This window comes from Limanda limanda, chromosome 13 (genome assembly GCF_963576545.1).
Source record: "Limanda limanda chromosome 13, fLimLim1.1, whole genome shotgun sequence".
NCBI classification, from domain to species: Eukaryota; Metazoa; Chordata; class Actinopteri; order Pleuronectiformes; family Pleuronectidae; genus Limanda; species Limanda limanda.
The window spans coordinates 9,700,043-9,723,556 of NC_083648.1; the positions used below are offsets into that span (position 1 = coordinate 9,700,043).

A 23,514-nucleotide genomic window follows, 5' to 3' on the forward strand; every position below is an offset into this window, starting at 1 on the left:
ACACCGGGACCTCCAGCGCTCCAACTTAAAACGAAAAAGTGGATCTACGTTATCCATCAATAAATAAGTGTAAGAAGCATTTAATGCCCCCCCCTGCGTCACTGGTTTTCTGTTACACTGGTCTCGGTTGTCTCTGAAATAGACTCTTGGGGTGGAACAAAAGGGATTAGGTAGCGTTGTCAAACACGAGGAGAGGATCAGATTTTCAGGTCCACCCGCAGAGCTCTCCCAGTCCAAGTTTGGGATAACAACACAACGGTGCAGTCAGTGAAGAGGGACGCTCTCATTGTTCCCATCAGTTTGTACATAACTCATAGAATAACAAAGTGCTGCGAATAGATGCACTGTATGACTGTGTGTGTGAATGGGTGAATAAAAACTGTACTGTAAAGCGCTTTGAGTGGTCATCAAGACTAGAAAAGCGCTATATAAATTCAAAACCATTTAACCATTTACCATAACAAAAACTCAGCTTCAACTCTAAATGAAGGAAATCAAATAATAATAATATAATAATAATTCTCACACTGTTATTTCCTGCAGCTTTTTAACCACAAGCCTCAGCGGCCACACTTCCTTGTTTACAAACTACTGTAAATGACGGGAAAGTCCTGAGTCACAGCATCAGGACAGGGAAAAGGGGCAAAATGCCGTTTCAGCCAAAAGTTATTTTAAAGGGAAGGGCAATAGACTGCAGCTTGCCCCAAACGATGGTACACATATTTTTCACAATGAGGGTCACTTATGTGTGAGCAGGGCTCAGGAAGGGCTGTCAATAGCCCCCTTTATGAGTCGCCGGGGGGGGTATTAGGCCGTCAATGGAGGGGACTAAGCCACGTATGCCATGTGTCCACGCTCGGGCCTGCTCTGTTTGTTTTGATGGCAGCACGAGACTGGCGTGACCGGCGTGGCTGCGGGCCTTGTTTACGTTGGATGTGTGTCCCCCCCCCCCCCCCCGCCCCCTCCATGAGAAACAGACCTCTGAGATTGCATCAGAGCCACAGGTGCAGGCCGCTTCCAGTCAAGGCCGCCGCAGTCTCATGTGCTGACCTGATCAGACCTGGCGTTCTGGAAACATGAGTTATGAGGTGTGTTTGATGAAGGGGGCTCCAAACAAGAAGGGATAAAGGTTAGAATCCAGTCTTAAACAGAGTCATGTCTGGTTTAAGAGTCGACATGAGCTTCAGACATCGAGCAGAAATCCTAAAAAACTGCAGCTCACATTTCAGATTCAATATGGAGCAAATAGTGACAGATAAATGAACAGACCCACTGCTAAGAGATACTGTAAATTCATAAATGAGACGTATCAAAGCATCAAATATGATCCCAGATTTGTTATTTATCACATAGTAATAGGATCATTTGAATTGTCAAGGTGCTGAAGAGCTAAAGAAGTTAGATTTAGCTACTGTGTTGTTTTTTAGAAAATGTGCAATGGTTTGAATTAGCTTAAAAACACACGTCTACCACTTGCATTTTTCATAGATGGAATCCTGTGTGTTTCTGTCGATTCTATTTTAGTTTTTAGGTAACATCTCAGTTGTTGTGAGGCCACAGCCATAGGTTGATAACTATATTGTTATCGCAGAGCATTTAGTAATCTGTCCAATAACTGTTGAAACCCAAAATGCCAACTGTTGGAAAAAAAGTGGACGACATGACTGTGTCCTGATCGCCACCTGGTGGCTGGCTGCAGTATTATGTAGTAAATCCCACCTCCTCTTGGTTAGTGGATAGGACACGGATCAAACTAAAAACAAATCAGTGCACACTTGAAAAATAGTGTTTGTTATTACATTAAGTTTGGTTTTTATTAGTTATATGAAGCTATATAAACAGTGTGTAAGTTTATGAATGACAGCTGATTGCTACTGTGTAGACTCCGCCTACAAATGTGCAAGATGGCAGCCCCGTATCTGGGATTTTTAGCTTAACTACTGGATAGTGGGAGAAAGTTGAGAGACCCCATCTTTATACACATTATATGATGGTCACCTGATGGTGGCGCTAGAGGAAAAGACAGGGGAACCTCCTTAAAGTCTTTAGGCTGCAGATTCAAATCACATTCAGGAACAAGGAAACCCCAGTCTTATGTTTGATTGAACAAGCAAAGCAGTTTATTTACAAACGTACACAGGTAGTGAGTGTCGCCCGTGAGTGTTTCCTCACAGAGTCAGAGTTCATCTTACAGCGGAATCTTTGGGCTTGCAATCAGAAAGAAGCTCGGTAATTTTTTTCCCATCTTCAATCAGCACAATCCATGCGTTCATCTTTACAAAATTTGGTTTTGTGATCATTTCAGCTCAAATACCTTCAAATTTCAGCGGCAAATACCAGTAGGTGGACTGTATGTTCCTGATCTGGTGGCTGCTCAATACTCTGTGGTTTTGTGTGAAGATTTCAAGGAAATAAAAAAAGCAATCAAGTTGAGATACATGCCAAGTAAATGGAATAATACTTATCTAAATTGGTCATATTGGCACAATTTCCCCCCCTTAATTTCTCTGTTTATTTTCCTAAACAACAATCAATATTCAAAGATCTATGCAAATGTTTGATCCTTTTCAGGGTCTCGTTTAGATTTGTCTCCTCCTCAGAGGTCAGGCAAAGAGCAGTGACCCTAAAGCCTGGAGCTACTCTGTGTCTTGCTCAAGGACACTTCAGCAGGATTACCGGCACAGGGTCTTAACCCGCATCCACAGGGTTAAGGACATTCTCTCTCCACACGAGAGCGCCCTGCTGCCGATCCTCATCACTGGTCCATGGCTGCGTTTGTCTCGACCCCAGTGTAGCACCGTAAACGTGCTAACGATACACTCTAACATAGAGCACGGGAAATTCGACACTGATCAAAGTGGGTCTGGTCTCTGTGAGTCCGTGGCAAGCGTCTGACTGGTAGAAAATGAGTGGAAAAGAGGAGAAGTCCCATCTCAACAATCATGCGGATACTTGTGGCTTAAGAAATATTGAATACAACAGAAGAGGGAGAAAACAAATCAAAGGCGGAATGACGCGAGTGGCGCTCGAGAACTATTTTTCAAGGTTAGTTCCCGAGCTCATTAAAAGTCTGAGAAAATATCATGTCCCCGTTGGGCCTACGACTCGCAGTTTTTCAAAAAGTGCACTTTTAAGACGATGACTTGCAAAAACAATCTCTGAGGAATAACAGTCCAGCCAAAACCAGCCTCTTTAAAAGGCTTGAGTTCAGGTTCGATGCAGCTCAGGAGGCAACCGATCCTACCAAAGTCTACAAGAAGGAGATAAATGACGAGATGATAAAAAAAATACCTACAATCATTGGTTGCTTTAACTGTGAGAGAAAAATTCAAGATTCAAATGAAAAGCAGCTCCCTTAAGCAACAAGAGAAGTCTAAAATACACAAAGTGAAGATGAAGAGATGTCAAACTAGAAAAAGAGCTACGATTGAACTCTTCCTTTCACAAATCCATGTAGTGATTATGAATGTAGAAGTCGATAAATGGAAAAAAGTCTCTTTTAAAAATGCGTGTCCCTTTGGCTGATTCCAGGTCTGTGAGATGAAGGAGAGTGTTGTCAAGGCGAGGACCTGCCGCAGTTGAGTGACAACCTTGAAGTGGCGCCTTGAAGCTGTCAAGACGAGGAGGAGGAGGAGGAGGAGGAAGAGGAGGAGGAGGAAGGTGAGAGGATGGATACCGAGGGATGCGGATCAGGAGAACATGGTGGTCGTCCTCCTGATGGGTCACCAATGCTAGGTGGTCTGCTGCAGGCGTCTGTAGTGGGGCATGACTTCCTGTTCGGGCAGGTGCAGGTTGAACTCCAGCGCCACCAGGACAGGGAACTCGAAGGCGATCAGCTCCCGGCGGTTCACCCGGAACCTCTCCTCCAGTTTCTGCCAAAAATAATAATTGAGGATGAAGATTAAGAAAACAGATACATGTCGTGCTGCATTCCTAAATACTTTTCTGGGACTGATAACTGCTCATTTTGAACTAGCATTTAGAGGGCTGGCCCTGCTCTGCCACGGACAAAATGACATCAGACCAATTTATTTCCTTATGCGGATAAGATTCTCTTCATTTTATATTTCACAACATAAGAGATATTAAAGCTGTTGAGATGCATCTTCTAATTCCCCATCAGCTGTGACCTTAGCAACCGAGGGCCCTCAGAAAATCAGTGTTAGCGGTGAAGCCTCAAGGTCATTTGGGTTCACAGAGTTTACAACGTGAGTCGTGTAAAACGTGAGGTTGTGTTTGAGGGCTTGCAAAAAAATCTTTACACAAATATAGATGATGCTGTTCGATGAAGAATATCCAGATTAGGATGTAAGGGATAATTCCACGTGGGTTAATGAGTCTTGGCCTCAGATTTTAGGCGGCATGCCACAGGTTTATTTGTTAATATTTGTGTTGCTCCTCTCTTTTTCTCTTAGATGCGTCGATTCAACAAACAGACGTCTGAGATCTCCTGAGGTTGCTTCCTTCAGGTCAGGAGATTTTCTTCACATGCCTCATCGTGCTGTCCAGCCGTGCAAATAGTTTTGGTTTTACGGTTTATTCTGAGACGTCTGCGGCTGCTGCCAGATAAAGTGGAATTTTGTTTTTGATGCTCGCAGCACAGAAAAATAAATTTTGAACAAAGAAACTTCACAGTGGAAAGTTTTTCACTGTTTTTAACCTGTTGAGGACTCATTAAAAACAAAGGAGTAAAGTCTTGAGAATTGCAGATGTGTGGAGAAACTCACGTCTATCAAGTGCTTGACTTCATGTTTCTTCAGATCACCACCGATCTTCGCCGCCAGAAGGACACAAGCTCCGGCACAGAGTTTACGGTTCTGCTTGTTTAGTTTGCCTTGAAGAACGAGTTTTTCAAAGTAGACGAAAGCCATGGCCACCGTGGGTTCCTCGTAACCACACTCCAACAGAGCCAGCTTCTTTATCTCCCTTTTCAAGCTGCACAGGGTGAAACAAAGAGAGAGAATGAGAAAGGAGAAAGGTGTAAATGAAGGAGGGACACTGTGAATTTGTCTTTATCAACACTTTCTCTCCGTTTTACCTCCTTATCTTGCTGAGCGTGAGTCTAATGTGGGGGAATTTCTCCTTGAAGGTTTCATTCATGTCCTTCTTGAGGTCAGATGGTTTGACGTATTCGATGACCGTGGTCTGGAAAGAAAAACCAGAGGCAGTGTCAGAGTGACCTCACTTTCAGGCGACTGGATCCTCGCACGCTCGTGTTGGATTCCACCGTCTCACACTGAGCACTGGTGTTACCCGGTGTCACGTAAAAGGACCAGGTGATGTTCAGTAAACAAATTCCACCAACAGACCAAAACAGGTATTTCCTGTGTATCCAGCCACTTTTTTTTAATGGGATTAGCAGACAGCGAGAAAGAGACAGATGATCACCAGTCTTCTCATTTAAAAACCTAGAGGACATGAAAAACACTGAGTTGCGTACAGAGGTGTCCACGCCTTCGTCACGCTCCTCTTGAACAATCCTCAGAGCTTGTCACAGCACGCTCTGAGGTGGGTGAGTCACGTCGAGATGGTTTAACGAGGGTCTGAGAGTCTGGGTTTGGAAACATAATCCCAGTAGAGCAAAGTGCAATTCTAGCTCCTCGTTAAATTCACAGCTTAGATTAAAGATGAGGTAAAAGGGATCTTTGCTGCTCGCTGCATAGATAATTCTTCCGAGTAATAAAGATAATATTGCATTGCACCAAAATAATTCCTTAAATCTCCAAGACAGACGATGTACAAACGTCATTAGCCAGTATAAGAACAAACAAAAACACGACTATCTACTTTATATTTACATTGGGAGCAAGTCCTCTCTACGGAGGCTGCCATGTTTTCACAGTAGCCCAGAGTGGACAAACTAAACAACTTTTGAGTTTTCATGACAGATGAAGGCGACCACAGGTTCTCTTTTGGAAGGGGTATTGAGCTGCAACATGCAACTTCAACTTCAGGTGTCGCTTAATTCTACACACTGAACCTTTAACATTTAACCCAGATTTTTATTATTGTTATTTAAAATCAGAATTGATAAGACCCACAGTCAATAACTTTATAAACAGAATCTATAAAACTCAAATGTTACCCAACTCTAGGCGTCGGCCAAAATGGCGACAGGAGACACATAAAGCAAGACCATGACTAAGCAGCATCATGTTGATAAACGATGTAACTGAAGTCGGACTGTTATCACCTCTAACACAGACATGAACCGAGCGTGAGGCCTGGAATACGTTACACTGTAGTTTGACTAACTGGGAGTTGTGATAGAGTGTGTGTTCTGTTGTGTTGTGCTGCGATGGGATGTGGTCATTTGTTGTGGTTGGTGGACTGCACTTCTAAGATAACGTTGACTGGAGTTGCACATTGTCGATGCTGCAACGGAGCGAAAGAAGCATCGAGGCAAATCACTTGGAAGAAAGCACTGACCCCACATCCTTTGGATTTTTTCCGGAAAAGAAAAGTCATATAATGTCTAATGTGGCACTTCATTAAATAATATATATATCGGCTTGAAAATATATTCTTAGTACCTTAAGCTTTGACCCACCACAGGATTACTACCAACACTTTGGCCAGATTCTCTAAACCAATTTTTTTTTCTCTTCCTGCATTCTGTCTTTCTTGTTTTCAGCCTCAAACATGTACACACACACTGGCCTATCACACTATTACACTGGCTCATTGACACGCACACATTTTTATCTCCACCCAGCTCACGCATGACCCTTAACCTGCTGAGCGACTGTTACAACTCTGCAGCTGAAGTGTAGATATCGTCTTGCACTTCTGAACTTTTGTTTTGTTAGTGATGTCTTCTGTGTAGAAACCTTACTCAAAGTTTACCACAAAAAAATAATGTTCCTGTTGATCAGTCGAAACAAGCAAACTGAAGAGATTACCTTGGACTGAGGGATATTATACTGCTGAGGGTCCGAAATTAACTTTTTGAATCACTTGCCGAGATATTTCATTCAGATTAATATATATCAGTATTTCAAATTTAAATTAAACATACACAACATACAGATTTACACGTTCTGCATTCTTGTTCATGAAAGACTTGAGTTGTACAATCAATTGGATTATCCTTTACTATAGTGTCCACTAAGCATAAGCAATGTAATAAGGACACACTGCAGTGGCTCTAAAAATATAAGGATGTCTCTCTGAATGCAGGCAGCGTATGGAATGTGAATAATAGCAACTTTGCTGAACGCCGGGATGCTGCTCATGAAGCGTGAAGTAGAACGAATGCTTATCGATGGTCAGCTCCGGAAGAGAACATTAAAAAAGGCTCACGTCTGTCAGCTATGATCACGTCCTACACTAACTTATGTCAAAACATTTTCATTATTCCATGCTTTCAGCATGAGGATAATGACTCACAAATGTGCCCGCCACTAAACATGCTTCTTTACCACCTATAAAGTAATTTCCATGGTCATTTTCTCAATGGTGCGATGAGGATGAAAGAAAAATACAGTATCTCCTGCCTGAATTTGAAAGTTCAGTTAACTTTCCCTCTGAAATGCTGAGAATTTACTGGTTCCAGTCCTGCAGCAAACACAATAGCCCTTGTTGTGAGATGCCAGGTTTTGTAATTTTAGGAAAAGAGAAGGGGGGGGGGGGGGAGCATAGCCTGGCCTTGACTGAACATTCAACCATGTCCGTCCTTGTTGTGCATTCTGCCAGGCTGCGTAACAATAACAGAGCCCGGGAAAGAATGAGGTGGGAGTCTGTCAGGGTTTTTTCTTTTTTTTTTAACCGGCTCGTCCAACCACAATCAGACATCCGTTCTTGTCTGGAAAAGTGACAGTGATTAGTGCAGAGACGTGAACACTACAGGGGCTGTGTTAACAGCTACTGGCCTCTACGTGAGAATAATGTATGTATATGCTTTATAAGGTGGGAGAGAGTCTTGAGCCAATGACCTTCCTGATTAAAACCGTCTGAAACATCCTCCTTGCTGCCTTTCACAAACAGCTGATAAAATTCAGGAGGAGTTTTTACAGCCAAACAAATCTCCCTGGTTATTGTTCGTGGGGTTTTTTTCGTGGGAAAACTGAGCACAAAAGGTCCATAGCGCCAAAAATTACTGTTTTCAAAAAAGCATTTATGATGAGATTCTGCAGGAAGTTTCAATAAAACATTTCAAAACGTGTTAAGACGCAGCTGGAGAACTTTCTCACCATGTACGAGGGGAAGATGAGGACTCGCTTGTGTTTTCCACACGGCCACTGAGGGTCATCCAGCAGATTGGGGTCGTACTCACGGAATTCGGCCAAATCGTTCCCTGCCGTGAGCACAAACACAGCAACAGAGGTCGAGCCACAAGTTAACATTTGACCCATTTCTTTTACAATGCACGTACGTTAAAAGAAACAACAGCTGGTGGATGAGCAGGACACAACATTATGAGTATTGGCTGGCGGGCGACTGACCTGTGTCTATGCTGCTCTGGTTGCTGTTGGCTCGGCCCAGGCTGAGGCTGCGGTGGCTGGCGTTACGAGACTGAGAGAAGGAGGAGGTGGAGTCGATGGTGTTTCTTCGACCTCCCAGTGCGTTGGTGGGATACAGCAACTGGGTGTAGGACACAGTCTGTGGACACAGGCACAAACGGTAATGTCTGTTTCAGCCTTAAAAAAAAACACTGTTCAAGCTGTGAGATTATGTTTTGCAGGAAGTAACATTTTCATTAAGTCTCCCAGCGTATCAGCACATTAACCGGATGTTGCCCAAATCGATTAAAGTTGTCATTAATTGATCAACAACAACAATGTTTTTATATACATTTCATCAATTATTAAACAAAAAACAGTTGCAAATAAGCAGTAATGTTCAAAAGTAAAAAACTGGCCATTTTCAGCCATTCCATATGCACTGAACATTTTTCTAGCAGTTATACCTTTTAACACGGAGCTTAAAAAAAAATTTTTTTCAACAAAAATGTTAAAAAAGCAAAAGGCTCCTTATTTAAGGAAATACTTCTTCACATGTTAAAGCTGACTTTATCATAGCAACATCCAGCTCTACTCACTAAAGACCAACATCAATATCACATTTTTTTATCAATCTTAAAATTTTCCATCGACAAGATTTCTTGGGTTATATAAAGACATTATAGGACAAGCTAACTAAATTGACATTTCACAAGTGCATTCTTCCGCTGAGGTCTCACCTTTCCATCTGCTCCTAGCTCCACCCCCTCCAGTCCAATCACCATCTCCTTGGCACTGACACTTCCTGACGGGTGCCGCTGACGCCCCCCTTCCAGCTTCACATCCCTGATGATGACACCACGATTCGTTTTCAGGATACAAACAATACTGTGCCTCGTTTAGTGTCCTCTCTTGTGGGTGGGGACCTGTTCTATCTCACCTCTGCCTCTCTAACTCAGAGATTCACAGATTTAGGGCTTGTATCGATCTGCGCCTATCAGCTGGCCTAGTTTCTGTAAAGGTCCGTGGGTTCATCTCAGAGCAATCAGAGATAAAGAGCCCCCTTGGGAGGGAGGATGGAGGAAGAGAATAGTTTCAAACTCAGCTGCAGCTTCACCAGTGCCTGGAAAGTCAATCTACTGTGGGAGATATGCAGATCCGAGTGGCTGGAGAGTAAATCAGTCGCCATTGAATGAAATACTTCGGGACGGGCTAAATACTTGTGCTGCTAAAATGATACAAATGAAAGGGGCAATCACATGAAAATTAAACCATGTGCCCTTAAACTCGTAATTAATTGGCATAAGGAAACTACAGAGGAAAATAGGCTAATGAAAGTAAACAGTAGTTACTGCTATGAATTAACGTCACTGGATGATTTTAGGTCAGTGCTAATGAAGGCTAATGCAGAGCGTGTGCTAACTGACGAAGATGATGACACGCACTCGGTCTTACTGGATGACGTAACGCAAAACTGAGGATGATCTTGTTTCCACTTGATTTAAGGTTTGAGATTAAAAGATCACCGGAAAATTTGAATACTTTAAAAAAAAAAAATATGCACCTGTACATTTTAAATATTTACTCCAGCCTTATTTTAGCTGATAATTTGTATATTGTGTGAGCTGCAGCGCTGTCTTGTTTTTCTACCCTCCCAAGCTCGGCCTTGCTTCCTGTTTAAAGCGGAGCACTGACGAATAGAAAGAAATGACACAGCGGGTCCTCACATGACTCTCCCAGTGTTTTCGATGACATGTGGGGCCAATCTGTTATAATGGAAACAGTGTTATCGGGCAGACAGGCACGTAAGGACAAAATGTTGACAGATGCATCATAGACACACGGATATCCCCAGGCAGCAGACATCTCGCAGCAACAGGGAAGATTACACTAAAAACAAGAGGGGAAACACAAGAGACAGAAAAGCTTTCTAGGGAGAAGAGCTTTGCTGTGAAGCTTCGGTCTGCTGAGGATGAGGAGGTATGAAAGGAAATCATAAAGAAAGCTGGAATTGCTCAGTGACATGCATGAGTAGGATTCACTGGCGTTACACCTCTGGATGTTAGTCGTGTTATAATATTCGTGCTCATTATATCCAAATGTTTCTAAATCTATCAATCGATGGACAAAGAATAAATACTGACATGACCGAAGGAATCTTGAACCCTGCTCCTACTCGGGCTTTTAGTGTTGAGGTGACTGATTTGTAGTAATCTTACCCCGGTCTTGCTTAAGCTTCACCCATTAAACTAAAAGTTGGCGTCACTAGGTTGCATGTCATTATTCCCAATGAGGAGATCTACCCTTTGCATTTGACCCGTCTAACCTTTTATCCAACTGCGACAAGGCTGCACTGTCAGGAGCATTACCTAACATGCATGTCTTTAAGGGTCAGAAACATGTGTAGTTCATGCCAATACAAGAAGAACATGCAGACGTCCACTCGGGAAAGTTATGGCTAAACCAAGAGTAGATGGAACGCAAGATCATCGGGCATCTTCCCATAAACACACATGTCCGGTTTACGCTATTTTACATTGTGGGGAAATGTTTGATGGTAAGATCCAATCCACTTTCATGTCAGTCTGCTAAATGTGAGGTACAACCAGAAGTCATTTGGCAACGCTTAGCATTACGTCAGAAACTGGGGGAAACAGCTCTGTCCAAAAGGGTAAACTTTCATCTTGTTTGATTTGAGGATGAAGGAGTGATAATAACAAGTTGTTGTTTTAAGTGTGGAACTATTATTTCAGCCAGGACCAGTAACTTCCTGATGTGAGATCATCATCTTGGAAGAAGTTACTGTTCCTGCCCAAGAATTAGCCCCCATCATTACCCAAGCTGCAGCTGTTCCTCCCTAGTGTCCATTCTTAATGCTACGTTAAGCTAATCATCTCCTGGTTGTTATATTTAGCAGACATATAAAAGTGGTTGTTTTTTGGGAGCAGTCTACTGTGTGAAATTGGGCATTAGTTGTTTAAGGGACAGGAGTTAAAGATAAAAGAAAGGAGATTAAAAAAGAGGAAAAAACGACATGCAATAAGTCCAGACAATTTAAAAAAAAGTAGTTTTTGCAGTTATTACACTTGACTTGACAACTCACTGTAAACTCTCAATGAGCAGGAGTGAGCTGTCAAATTCACGAAAGCGCGCGGGGGGTTTATTTACCCTTGACCTTGCACTGATTGGCTGGCTTAGGAAATTCCACAAACTGATTGAGCCTTTTATGTTCTTCACTAAGCCCCGGTGTGAGGCTTTTTCTTCTCTGCGCATTGTGTCCTCTGGTGTTTATCTGTCCCTTTTCTCTTTCACTTCCTCCAAAACACACCGGTTCATGTGACTGGGCGTGGGGGGGGTGTCAGTGCGATGCCCATACCAGAGACTCCCCCACGCAGGACAGGTGGGTTCCCGTTACATGGACCTTTGTTTTGCTTCAAAAAGGGTAAAAAACATCTAGGAGGTAAAATGAGTCCTGTTCCATTGATGTAAACTCGGAGCCCAGACATGGAATAATCTGTAATGGTTAAAAGCAACAACTGGGACACACAACAGATGTTCCAGTCGAGCAGCATTGTTGATGATTAGACCACAATTAATTTGGGCATTAGAATAATCTAGAGACAGGAGGAACCTCATTGAGGTGAATCCTAGGCTGCATCCATACTACTACGTTTTTTGTTTGGCATTTTCAAACTAAAACAATGTCTTTCTTTGTATAGATTTAAATTCGCCTGAAAACGAATATCACATAAACACTCAGGCACACTGGGCATGCCATTGACTATCCATGTTAGGTTCTACACTGGTGGCCAAGGCTGATGCCGGTTGTTTACTTCGGGAAGCAGCCGGACGAATCTAGCGGATATGAGTGTCTACATCATTTTTTCCCAAACATTTCCCTTTAAGCCTGTCCAGACTAAAACACAGCCGCGGTGTTTTAAAACTAAAGCAGGGCTTCATTTTGGAAACTTCTCGATTTTAGTGCCACTGAATTTCCAGAGCAGTGTGGACATCAGGCGTATCTGAAGCAGAGTTGATGGTTTAATTCAAATTAAAATGTGGTAGTATGGATGAAGCCTTAAATGCTACGCAGCAAAGCCAGCGACAGACAAAAATGAGTTGATTTGAACCAAAAAGAATGAGTGCCCCAAAAGCCACCAGAGCCGATTTGTGAAAACAGCAACACAAGCAACAAGCATTAGGCATCAATGTGTTAAACCTTTATACCAAATAACATCTTTTAAAGCCCATTTCAGCCAAATGGTTCTTTAATGGGTTTTTAAACCTTAAGGTAAAGATGCATCCACCAAAACCAACCCTTAGATGATGACCAGTCAGAGAGGAGTTTATCCAAAGTAAGAGAGGGATGGGAAAACAAAGACAAAGAGGGAGCACAGGCTGGAGGAGGTTTTAGGGTTCGGCATGCTGTCGGATACATACCCTGCTTGGCTACAATCTCGATAGGGCAGGACAGAAAATACACTATAGAGGGATCTTCTGCCACTGATAAGGACTATCCTATAAAAACAAAAACAAGCTAATCAATCAGTCTATCTAAAAAAGAGCCACAGGTTAAAGTTGGAAATAAGTGTGCAGTAAACACTTGGAGTGAATGAGGAGAGTGAACTGAGAATTCACTTTCAGAGAGTGTGTGTTGTTGTGTAGTGCTGGAGCATGGAGTCTGTGGTTTGGAAGAAACGATGATGCATTTTTTCTGCAATGTCTTAATCTTGGAAAACTTCAGTTCAAACTTGAGTCATTTTTTTTAAACTAAACTGGCTTCTACTTGTGTATGAACAGGATCCAATCAAAAATATTTTCCCAGTGACCAGATATCCAGCTGGAAGGAACGTTTTTGACTTTAACGTTATGAACAACCTCGAAATTACTTCTGGTAATAGCCGCGACTCACAGACACATGATGAATGTCACAAGCGGCACGTGAGTCACAGAAAGGGAATTGTTCTGGCATCAGTTAATCAACAAGCAAGTTATTAATGCTGTGAAGGACTCAGCTCAGTTTTATCCCACATCTTTACTGGAAATGAGAGAAAACCACGTAACCTATTTACTCATCTCATCAACTCGGTGAACTGATTCAAACCAGAGGTACTTGACTACAGAGTGAGATCTGCTTCTCCGTGTCAATCACATAACTGAAAATAATGAACTATTTCAATTTATTCAATATACTTTAAAAGCAATTCAGCTGAAAGAGGATTATTTACTCCCAAAAAAAAGCACAGAATTCTGCGAAGTAAAAGACCGAGAGAAACACTAACTCGATTACCTTTCAAAGCCAAAGAATGTGACAGTGAAAAGGATGAAAATCACCAGAGCGTTATTACTCAGAAACGCACTCCCCTGGTCTCCTGGCCGACCTTTAACAAGCGTCTCCTCTCAGGCTCCTTTCTGCACACTGAGCAGAACATCAACACCACTGAGCCAAAGGTTGTCTGTGTTTAGGGATTTGTGCTCTGGATAAATCTTTGTGTGTGCGCGTGTGATTTAGAATTTCATAGATGAGAGATATTTCGTGTGATTCAAAAATTCCAACTGTGAGGAAATAAAGATAGAAATGTATAATTCTGTACAGACTTCTACAGATTCTGAATCAGTTACATGTTCTTAATAAGTGAGGACAACATGCTGGCCTGCTCGCCTCCATGTGGCCTGTAATGTGAGAAACATCCAAACTGCAGTTCATTGACTGGGGCAGTCTGCCATTATCCACTGAGGACTTGTATTGACTAAGGGACGGGGTTGTTTGCCTTCATACCTTCCATTGCGAATATCGTGTTGCCTCATGTTCTTTATGAAGTGGACTTTCTTGAAGCTCTTTGGTCGAGGGGAACCAGATAGGGTTCGGCATCTGAAAACGTAAAAAACAAACACACATCATCAGTATCTCGGGGGCGAACAACAGACAGAGAAACTGTGCCAATTGGATACATTACACCGGGGAGTCTCAGTTTAGACAGACAAGACATACGGGAGGGGACAATGTGAACGTGCAGTTTACTACCTGCGTAGAGGAGCATTCTCCTCAATGTCTTCTAGTGTTTCAAGCGAAGAGCGCTGAGAGATTAGTCTTCGTCTAAGGAGACAGACAGACAGAGGGGAAGTTGGAAGTTAGGGGGGGGATTGAGAAAACGTATCACACCAGAATCTCACAGGACCAACTGTCATCAGGCAAAACAACTTTTAAATGAACCAACTCTGGAAAAAAATACCACAATATTCAGTTTCGTGCCTGTTTTTCATGAACAAATTGTACTGCAAACAATTTGAGGGAAAAACACAACACTGATTTGTGTTTTTAGCCTAAATGTCCTCTGATGTCTTCCTATGAGGGGCATTCACGGACCCTCGGGCACAACATCACATGGCTACATCTGCTAGCTTAACGACTTCCTATAGCGGACATTTAGTCTTTAAAACATTTTGCAAATTACCTTGTTTCGAGTCGAATCTGAATGTCGGGGTTTGCTGACACTTGGATGACACCACACGAGCAGTATGGAGGCATGGTGTGTTTTTTCCTGTATATTTATTATATCTGAAGAAGTTGCCTTGGCTAAACATTGTTTACTCCTAAAAGAGTTTTGTGGACTCAAACACTTCACCCACACCTCCATCATCATAGTGGTGAGTAGATAATAAGTGAATATTAATTTTTCCGTGAACTATCCAAAATGTTGTTCAATATGACGCCTGGGTTTCCATATGACCTTTAAAAAAAATCTGTTTAGGGTTAGGCGCATGTTTGATGAATTTTTTCAATTGAATAAAATGAGTCAAACTGTTCGCTACCTCATGCTTCTCAGAAGTGACTTATTTTTCCAGTGAGTTTCATAAAAAATGTCATAAAGAAACTTTGTTGATACCTTGGTTTCAGCTATAAAAGCATGTTTAACCCATTTTTAAAAGGGACAAAATATATCAAAGTGTAGTGAAGTAAACATCTTTGCTGCTTGATCAACTATTTCTGTCATTGCTCAAAAAGCAATGATCTTTGAAACCAAGCCCTGGAACAACGTGTGGGGACTGAGGAGGTCAAACAATGGAGGTAAATCATCACCTGTTTCTCTAAGCTCTGTGGTTGATTTACAAAAAAAGTCAAGTTATGAAATCCATCGATCGACACCCGGTGTGGTCAATGATCGCTCCTCAGTCCAGTGTGGGTCACAGAGAATTCCCCTGGATCTGAGCTGCCTCCAGGATAACGAGCTGGCTCCATAAGCACTTTGTGTAACACGTTTAGTCACAGATGGCCTTTATTTCACACTTAACTCAACAGGCTAATTCTGCTGGACCGCTTCGATATGATTGGCTGCCAGTGTCAGAAACAAACCCGTGTGTGAGTGTGAAGTAAGCCTGAGCTGTTCCAAAACTAGGTGGTAATTCCATATTTAGCACCACAATAACAGCCTAATCCAACTCATTAGTCTGCCTCGCAAAGTGGCTACAACAAAAGTAGTGGAAGTTAAAATATTAGTTGTGAAACAAGAAAAACACGACTCACAAAAGGCTCTGTCTGTCACCAAGTGCTCAGCAGCAGCTGTGTTACGGCCCGGCGACGCCAAGTCAGAGCGAAAACAAGCGACTGTTCACACCGCCCTGAATCATGTTGCACCATTTAATTATTTCCACAAATCAAAATGTGTTGTAATGCCGTCGAGGCCGCAGCATAAAGACAAGCAGATGACACTTCAACCCGACCCCACCCCCCCAACCCCTGTCCACTGAGCATCTCAGGCCAAAGGGAGAGAAAGCGGAGAGCGGACTGGTTAATAAGTGACAGAGCATGAGGACAGATTAACAAAAGATGACTCGGCCCTCGAGGATCTCCCGGGGTTTAAACCAACACGAGCTGAGTGAACTCTGTATACTGGAAGAGATGGGGTGAGATAAGTGTTTACATGAGGAGTCAGACCTGCCCAAGCAGACGGGAAACCGAGGGCCATTATTCCCGGCTGACCCTCCGCGCTGTATATTAGGACCCGGGGGATGATCATAAACCGGGGGGAAGAAACATCAAGCTCCGCTAAAGGGCACGAATGGTCAAATTCAGACAATAGCAGCTGGCGTCAGCTCTGTCTGTGCTACCGTGAGCTCAAAGGCTCATCATCAAGGGCCCTGACCTCTGCCTGAAGGTCAGACCAGGGGGATCATGATTGTCAGTCTGACATCATCCTCCTCCGATGACCAACCCGGGAGATGGATCGGCTGGTTTAGGATGACTGCACGTCACCGAAGAAAACAAGGCTTCTAATTAGCTCTGATGGTGAACCACTTCATTTTGGTTTGTTTGTACAAATCTGATGTTGATATGAACCATGGTAACGGTTTTGAATGAGAAAGCAAAAATCTCCTCATCTGCCAGTGTTATAACAATTTCAAAGTGGGGCAGAAGTTTGTTTGGACAGGACTAACTTTACATTGAAATAACCGATGTAAACACACTGACTATCCTGCAGTTGTCAGATGTGTCACATATAATGTTGGTTGATAGCAGTTGTTGATATAATGTGAGGATTGTAACTCCCCAGTGTTTTCCTTGCAGAGCTGCAACAGAGGAACACAAAGGTTGAATTTCAAACTAAAAGGCCTGTAACTTTGGAAGCTGATATCTCATATGTATAAATGTAAACACACAAACAGAATGAGAACTGAACTGAGTAGAATCCAAACCTATCCGGTTACTCAGTAAACAGGGTTTCACTGGATCATCACTCTGTCCCCAGAACTTAAATATTGTTACCACCTGTCCAGCCGTCTCCATTGTGTAATTTTTCCAGTCGGACTCTCAATGAATCGTTACATTCCTCTAAAAAAATCATTCACCACTTGGCCGAAGGGCATGTTTCCACTTCGTGAGGACGCATGCGAACGGAGCTTGAGAGAACTTTGATCCGTGAATCCAGCTGAACATTGGCAGCAGCACGATGTGTTTTTCGTGCAAAAGATGTTTTCCAAGCCTGGTACAAACCATGGAAACATCAGGCGCCGGCCACTCATTCACCAAACAGGCCACTGATACCAACTAGAGGGAGAACAACCAGTTTCTACAAGTTTGGCTCCGTCAGAAGCTTAGAAAGGAAGCCTCCGTATGAATCAGTGGCAAAGAAGCAACAAGAGTCTCTCAGTGTCTTTGATACAAATACTGCTGTTGTTGCCTTAAGTCTTTTTTAGTGCATTTACATACGGGACACTAATTCATCATTAAGCTTCTTCTACTGCAACCATCATACCATCCTCTGAGAATTTGAAATGTTTAAAAAAATCACATTTATAATCCTGCCCAATGGTGCCGTGTAATAAACCTTTAAAACCCAGGTGGACTAGTTAGATGTGGAGATTAAACAGCCTCACACATACACGTGTTGGCAGATTACCACATGGGACACACGCTTCCGTTTTACCGGAGAGTCGCAGAACGGAAATAAATGAAATGTCCTGGGCTCTTTTCACATAGAATAAAAACCAGGCAGATTAGAAAAGTGATTACACTGATTAAAACAAAATCTCAGTGTCAGAGCTTTTCAGCCGCTCTGATCCTGGAACGCACCAGGAGGGAAAGTGGGTTGTATCCGCAGCTTTGAAAACTAAATGAAAGAAAAAAGTTAAGAAACAGAAACATAACAAGACGTAACAAACTGAGGTGAACGAATGCTGAACATTGCATTCGTGACCTTTGGTTTTTGGACTTGCTCGTGTGCTTTCTTTAACACTTGACTTTAGGCAACGACAATCCGTGTCATGCTTGGGACACAAAACATCACAGGCTTTTAAAATCAATTATACGAACACACTCCAGGTTCAGCGTCTGCCTCCTCTTTTGCATTAACGTGATTTGATCGGCTGGTGCCTCCATCGCCGCATGAAAAAGTCAACTTAAAGAGCAACGTGGCAACAGACCAACAATGCAGTTCGACAACATCACCCTACTCAAAGTGAATGAGCAGCATCGCAGTTAAAGCCTCCAACTGGTACGAGTCCGGCTCACAGTGGCTTTACTGTGCATTTGTTGACAGCTCAGACATAGAGAGACTCTGTGAAGGAAAAGAAACCCTTCTCTTACAGGCCTGTGATTATGCCAACCATGACCTCAGCGAACAACAATCAGCATCTCCTCCTGGGGTACGTGATCCAATCACACAAAAACTCCACAGAAGCAGAATAGTGTTGCATGCTGCTTGTTTTCCAGCCGTAGTTTCTGCTGCCTCAGAAACTACGGCTTTCTGCTGCCTCATGCTTAAAAAAGATCTTCTACAAATACTATGAAGAGCATGATTCTGCACTTTTCGTGTCCATGTGTTGGTGGATGATGAAATGAAAATAGTTCTAAGCCTTGGGGAGACAAAGCCAGATGGTAAGAGGTATGTTCTATTCAAGGGACTGTTGTTGTCGTGCTGATTCATGATGGATGAAAGCTGAGGATTTATCCGATGTGCACCAAAACTCCCTAGCCCCGCCCCCATCCCTCCAACACGTTTGGTGGAAATCGGTTTAGTACTTTTCGTGTAATCCTGCTAACAAATAAACAGACAAACATGAACCTCTTTGGTAGAGGGGAAAAAAAGTATGGCTGCAGTGAGAGGAGCACAAACGCCATTACCGAAAATTCCTTTCGATCTTGACAGATGAAAGCTGAGGTGGGAAAGGAAAGCTGAATGTGAAAACACAACATTTTCATGCACTGGACTCCGATTAGGATGTGGTCTGAAGCAGTTCTGGCCTCTCGCAGTCGGTTCTGGCGGCACATCAGAGGCTCCTCGACTTCCTGAATGGGAGCGAGAGTGAAGTCCAAAAAGTCTGAGGGGAGAGTGTGTCTCTTATGCCCCTGAGAGAGGAAGTGGAGGACAGAAAACACAGAGCTGGGAGCCAGGCTGCTTCTCAGAGCGCCTGGGCATCCTGCCTCTCCCAGCCAGGGACCTCTGGACACGTTTCCACCAGCTGCCCTCGGAAAACAAACCAGGCACTGTGCAGAACGCCTGTCTGTCCGCGCCAGTGGAATATGGCGGCGCTCTATCAACAGGTTGCTTACTTCTCAACATTAGAATTCTTTTTTTTTGTGGTCGACCTACAAAAGACATTCCAAACGGTACAGTCAGGGTTTGACAACATAATACTGTTCTTATTACAGAACTGCGAAGTAGAAACAACTGAGAACTGAACCTCAATACTGTTTTAGTTCTGAAGTGAAATGTGTCCAAAGCACAAAGTACTGAAAACTGTCAAGTACTAAAACTGACCGTTAATACTTGAACTTGTGTATTTTAGATTTTGATCTGAACTAAAACTGTACTAGGGGGCATACCTCTACCTAGGCTGAAGAATACTACACATGGTTGACATGAGGACATGAAAACCATGGAAATTAGAATTTAATACATTTTATTCTTAAATGTATTCTAGAAATTAGTACATAAAGCATTAAATACTTAAAAGGCACTTCTGGCAAGAATGAGTGTTATAATATGGGAAATATATTTAAGTATTTATGATTGAAAATCAACAATTACTATATATTATCTCACCTCAATATTAACAGCTATGTACCACTTCAGAGGTTTCCAAAACATTTCCTTGTTCTTTCATATTCATACAGACGACATTGGTCTTCAAATATATAACAGGCTATCTACATTTAATTGTAAAATACAATATTATAAGGTTAGAGGGGAAAGCAGCATTGCATTCTTAAATGGCTGAAAAGATCCCCTACAATAATAATGCAATCTGCTGGATTCCGATTGATGCGTGTCCACTTTTAGATGCAATTCATTGTCGTCCCTGACCTTGGAACCAAGAGTAGACGGAACAATTCAACCAACAGGTCCATTCAGTATTTGATCTGCAGGTTTCTACTTAATCACACAGGTTTTCCTCGGCACAGCAGCTTTGCACAGCTGTTAATGAAACTGTAGATAAAGGTTTTTTTTTCAGAGTAACAGACTCCTTGTCCATGTGTGATCAAAAGTTCAAAGCTGCCAAATGGACCTTCTGGTCAACTGCTGTTTCCAGTGTCAGGAATGAGAAGAATTTAACTTTAACACAACAACATGAACAGGAAGTGCTCAATCAAACAAACAATGACAACTTTCACATTTATATTTTTGTGTAATATGCTAGTAGGAATTATATTATGGGCCTGTGTGTATCAATTAATCTCTATTTGTCCCTGAAGCTGCAGTTGAAGACGCACTGCGCAGCACTGCATCGTGTTTTGTTTGGTTCCTTCCCTCTACTATAAATACTCTGTCGTTTAAGACTGATTAATGGATCCTTGGGTGTTATGCAACCTCTTCAATGCACGTCTTTCTCTATTAAAAAAAAGGAAAAAAGTTCAGATTAAGACATTTCGGAAGCTGTTTGTTCAGCAGTGCAATTTCCTCAAGGGTCAGGAAGGGGAACTAGATGCTTATGGAGTCATTTTAACCACGAAGCAGAGTTTCCTGAGACGCCTGGCAGAGTCACCAGAGGGAGGAGAGGATTTTGGGAGGATGAGCGAGGGGCTCTGAATGGGTCGGCACGGCAGAAGGGGATTCGACAGCAGGTTCTGACAGTGAGAGAGCCACGAGACGAATGCTACTGACAGCTGTCCTGCTGTGAGGCGAGACCCTCCAACCTCTCCTGGTGCCATCCCAAGGGAAGTTGACAAAGAGGGCATGTGCATTTGAACAGGGGGGGGTGTAGGGTTACAGGATGTTTTTGTTACGCAGAGGAGAAGAGGGAGGTGGCAGGTGCGTGGCAGCTTCAGGAATGACATCCACTAAAAATAAGTTTTGAGGTGCAGTAAAATTGGCGTGGAGCTTTAGAACATGTGAGCAAGAAACACCGAGAGGAGCAGATGAGGTGTGCTGCTGTTGTTTCCTCTCCTGGGAAACTGGGCTCCAGCTCCACAGCTGCTGGACCTGGGATCACACACACAATGTATCCCTGCACACCAGTAAGTCATGAGGCTGCAACCATCTGCGTGAAGTACACACACAGACACACACAGACGAACTTTCTCCTCCTGCTGTGTATTGCTGCTGTGTCCAGGCAGAATGCCACGCTGGGAAATCGATAAGTACCTTTGCAAAAATAAAAAAAACAACAGCTGCCTGGAAGAAATCTGAAAGAAAACGCTTCGGTTCATTCATTCAAACGTTCATTCATTCATTCATTTATTTATTCATTCAGGGCCACAGTGTTTTTGAGTGGAAAAACACAATCACCAGCACTGAACCCAGTAGAAGATCCAAATGCAATGTGCAGATTAAGTTTTAAACTTACTGAACTAAATGATTAATAAGCGATGCATCTGCTATGTTGAGCAATGCTCTGGTAACTACTGGTTTACTAAACTATAATAGATGTAATAATGAGGCTGCTGTGATGTTATGGCTGCAGCAGAATAACAATTAAACCCAGTAGGAGGTGTGTCAGTGGAATACTTTTGTGTTAATGCGTGAGAAGCATAAACAAATGGAAACCCTGACTCTTGTTTGCGGGACTTTACATGAAGTAGCCTCACTGCTCATGTGCATGCTCACAGTGGCACACTCATGGAATCCCTGGGGGGGGGGTGGGGGGGCACACAAAACTACGTGTCTGTTTGTTTGCAAATGAAAACATCCGTCTACCAGCAGTGTCCTGCAGCCCACAGCTGAATCTCTAACATGCTCCTAGCAGCAGGAACCACACTGTAATAACACGTCCCCCCTAAAACACCAGGCAGTGGAGTTACCTGGACCTCTGGAGCTCCATGGCAGAGTTGGCGATCTGTCCGCCCTCCAGGCAGTAGTTCTGGGAGGACTGTCTGGAGTAGGAGGCAGGAAGGATTCCCTGAGTGTACGTCTGCAGCCTGCCCCTGGCCGAGCCTGGCACGCCGGAGAAGGGCGAGCTGAACGCCGAGGAGGAGGAGGGCAGGAACGCGTCGCCCTCCACGTCCCCGGCCGGGAGACCTGCTCCGGGACCCGACCCTGAGCTGGAGGTCCGGTTCCCGGGGAGCAGAGCCTGGTTGGCGAAGGCGAGAGCCTGGGCTGCAGTGGTCGCCTCCGCGGCGGCAGCAGCAGCTCCAGACACCACAGCTCCGGGTGCAGCTGCTCCTCCATACCCGGACCGCTCCGGGGACCCCAGGCTGGGTCCGGTCCTCGGCTCCAGCGGGCTGTCCCCCCCCTCCTGGCTGCGGGAGTCCGCCTCGTCCTGCACCGGGCGGCCGTCCAGGGAGATGTTGCTGAGGAAGCTCAGAGCCGCTTGTCTCCTCCGCGGGTCGATGCGCTTCCTTGTGTGTTCGATGCCCGGGTGCTTCATCTGCAGCTGGGAGGTGTTGCTGCTAGTAGCCGCCGCCATGGTCCTCGTCCCCCAGTCCCAGTCCCGGTCCCAGCACCAGCAGCACCAGTGGTCTCACCTGGACGTCATGGCGGGAGCTGTGGGGAATCGTGCTGGTGCCGCCGAGTGGCCCAGTGTCCTGTCTTTTAAGTGCATGCGTGAAACTGGGTGAAAACAGGGGAGGTCACGTGTGTGCAGTATTGTGGCAGCACAGGGAAAAATTTGGACCAATGGGCTGTGAGGAATACGTGTGTGTGTGTGTGTGTGTGTGTGTGTGTGTGTGTGTGTTGTTTTTTTATACCTTTTCCTGGCCGCTGGAGCAGGACCACGTTACGTAAAGCACCCCCCCTTGCGTCTGTAGAACCATCAATCTGCACAAGCGACACTTTTCATTCTGCTGCCATCGGTTTGCATTATTCCACAAGATGAAGTGAGCAACTTTCAGATCACCCCCCCCCCCCCCCCCCCCAGGGTGCAGCTATATAATGCAATATCATGATGATGTATGGCCGTGTGCAGAATGGGGCCCTGGTCTCTGTTTGTCTGGAGAAAATAGATCCATTTTTTTTTTCTGGATTGCATTGAGTCAGCGTTTTCTGCAGCAATTGCGCCATCTGTCTGCGTGACGTGCATCGCGTCTGCTGCTCCGGGGCCCACATCCCGATGACGCGTGCCATCTAGTGGTTTTTTGGTGGTGTGACTAGTTCAGGAGAGGCAGAGCTGGGAGGGGAAAGGTACTTTACGAGCTTAT

At 43.8% G+C, this 23,514-nt stretch overlaps 1 protein-coding gene across 3 annotated transcripts; it reads right to left on the bottom strand.

Annotated features, from left to right (window-relative positions):
• Nucleotides 1-2,098: 2,098 nt before the first annotated feature.
• On the bottom strand, nt 2,099-22,898 carry cables1 (Cdk5 and Abl enzyme substrate 1). Of its 3 annotated transcripts, XM_061084744.1 has the most exons (10): nt 22,180-22,898; nt 14,467-14,538; nt 14,221-14,313; nt 12,882-12,959; nt 9,182-9,287; nt 8,445-8,601; nt 8,193-8,296; nt 5,039-5,145; nt 4,728-4,935; nt 2,099-3,872 (listed from the first exon to the last, which is right to left on the bottom strand). In XM_061084744.1, the coding sequence occupies exons 1-10, from the start codon at nt 22,782-22,784 to the stop codon at nt 3,732-3,734; spliced, it is 1,671 nt and encodes a 556-aa protein (XP_060940727.1). In that variant the 5' UTR covers nt 22,785-22,898; the 3' UTR covers nt 2,099-3,731. The 3 variants fall into 3 exon arrangements, with proteins under 3 accessions (XP_060940727.1, XP_060940728.1, XP_060940729.1); XM_061084745.1 differs by lacking the exon at nt 14,467-14,538; XM_061084746.1 differs by lacking the exon at nt 12,882-12,959.
• Nucleotides 22,899-23,514: the final 616 nt, after the last annotated feature.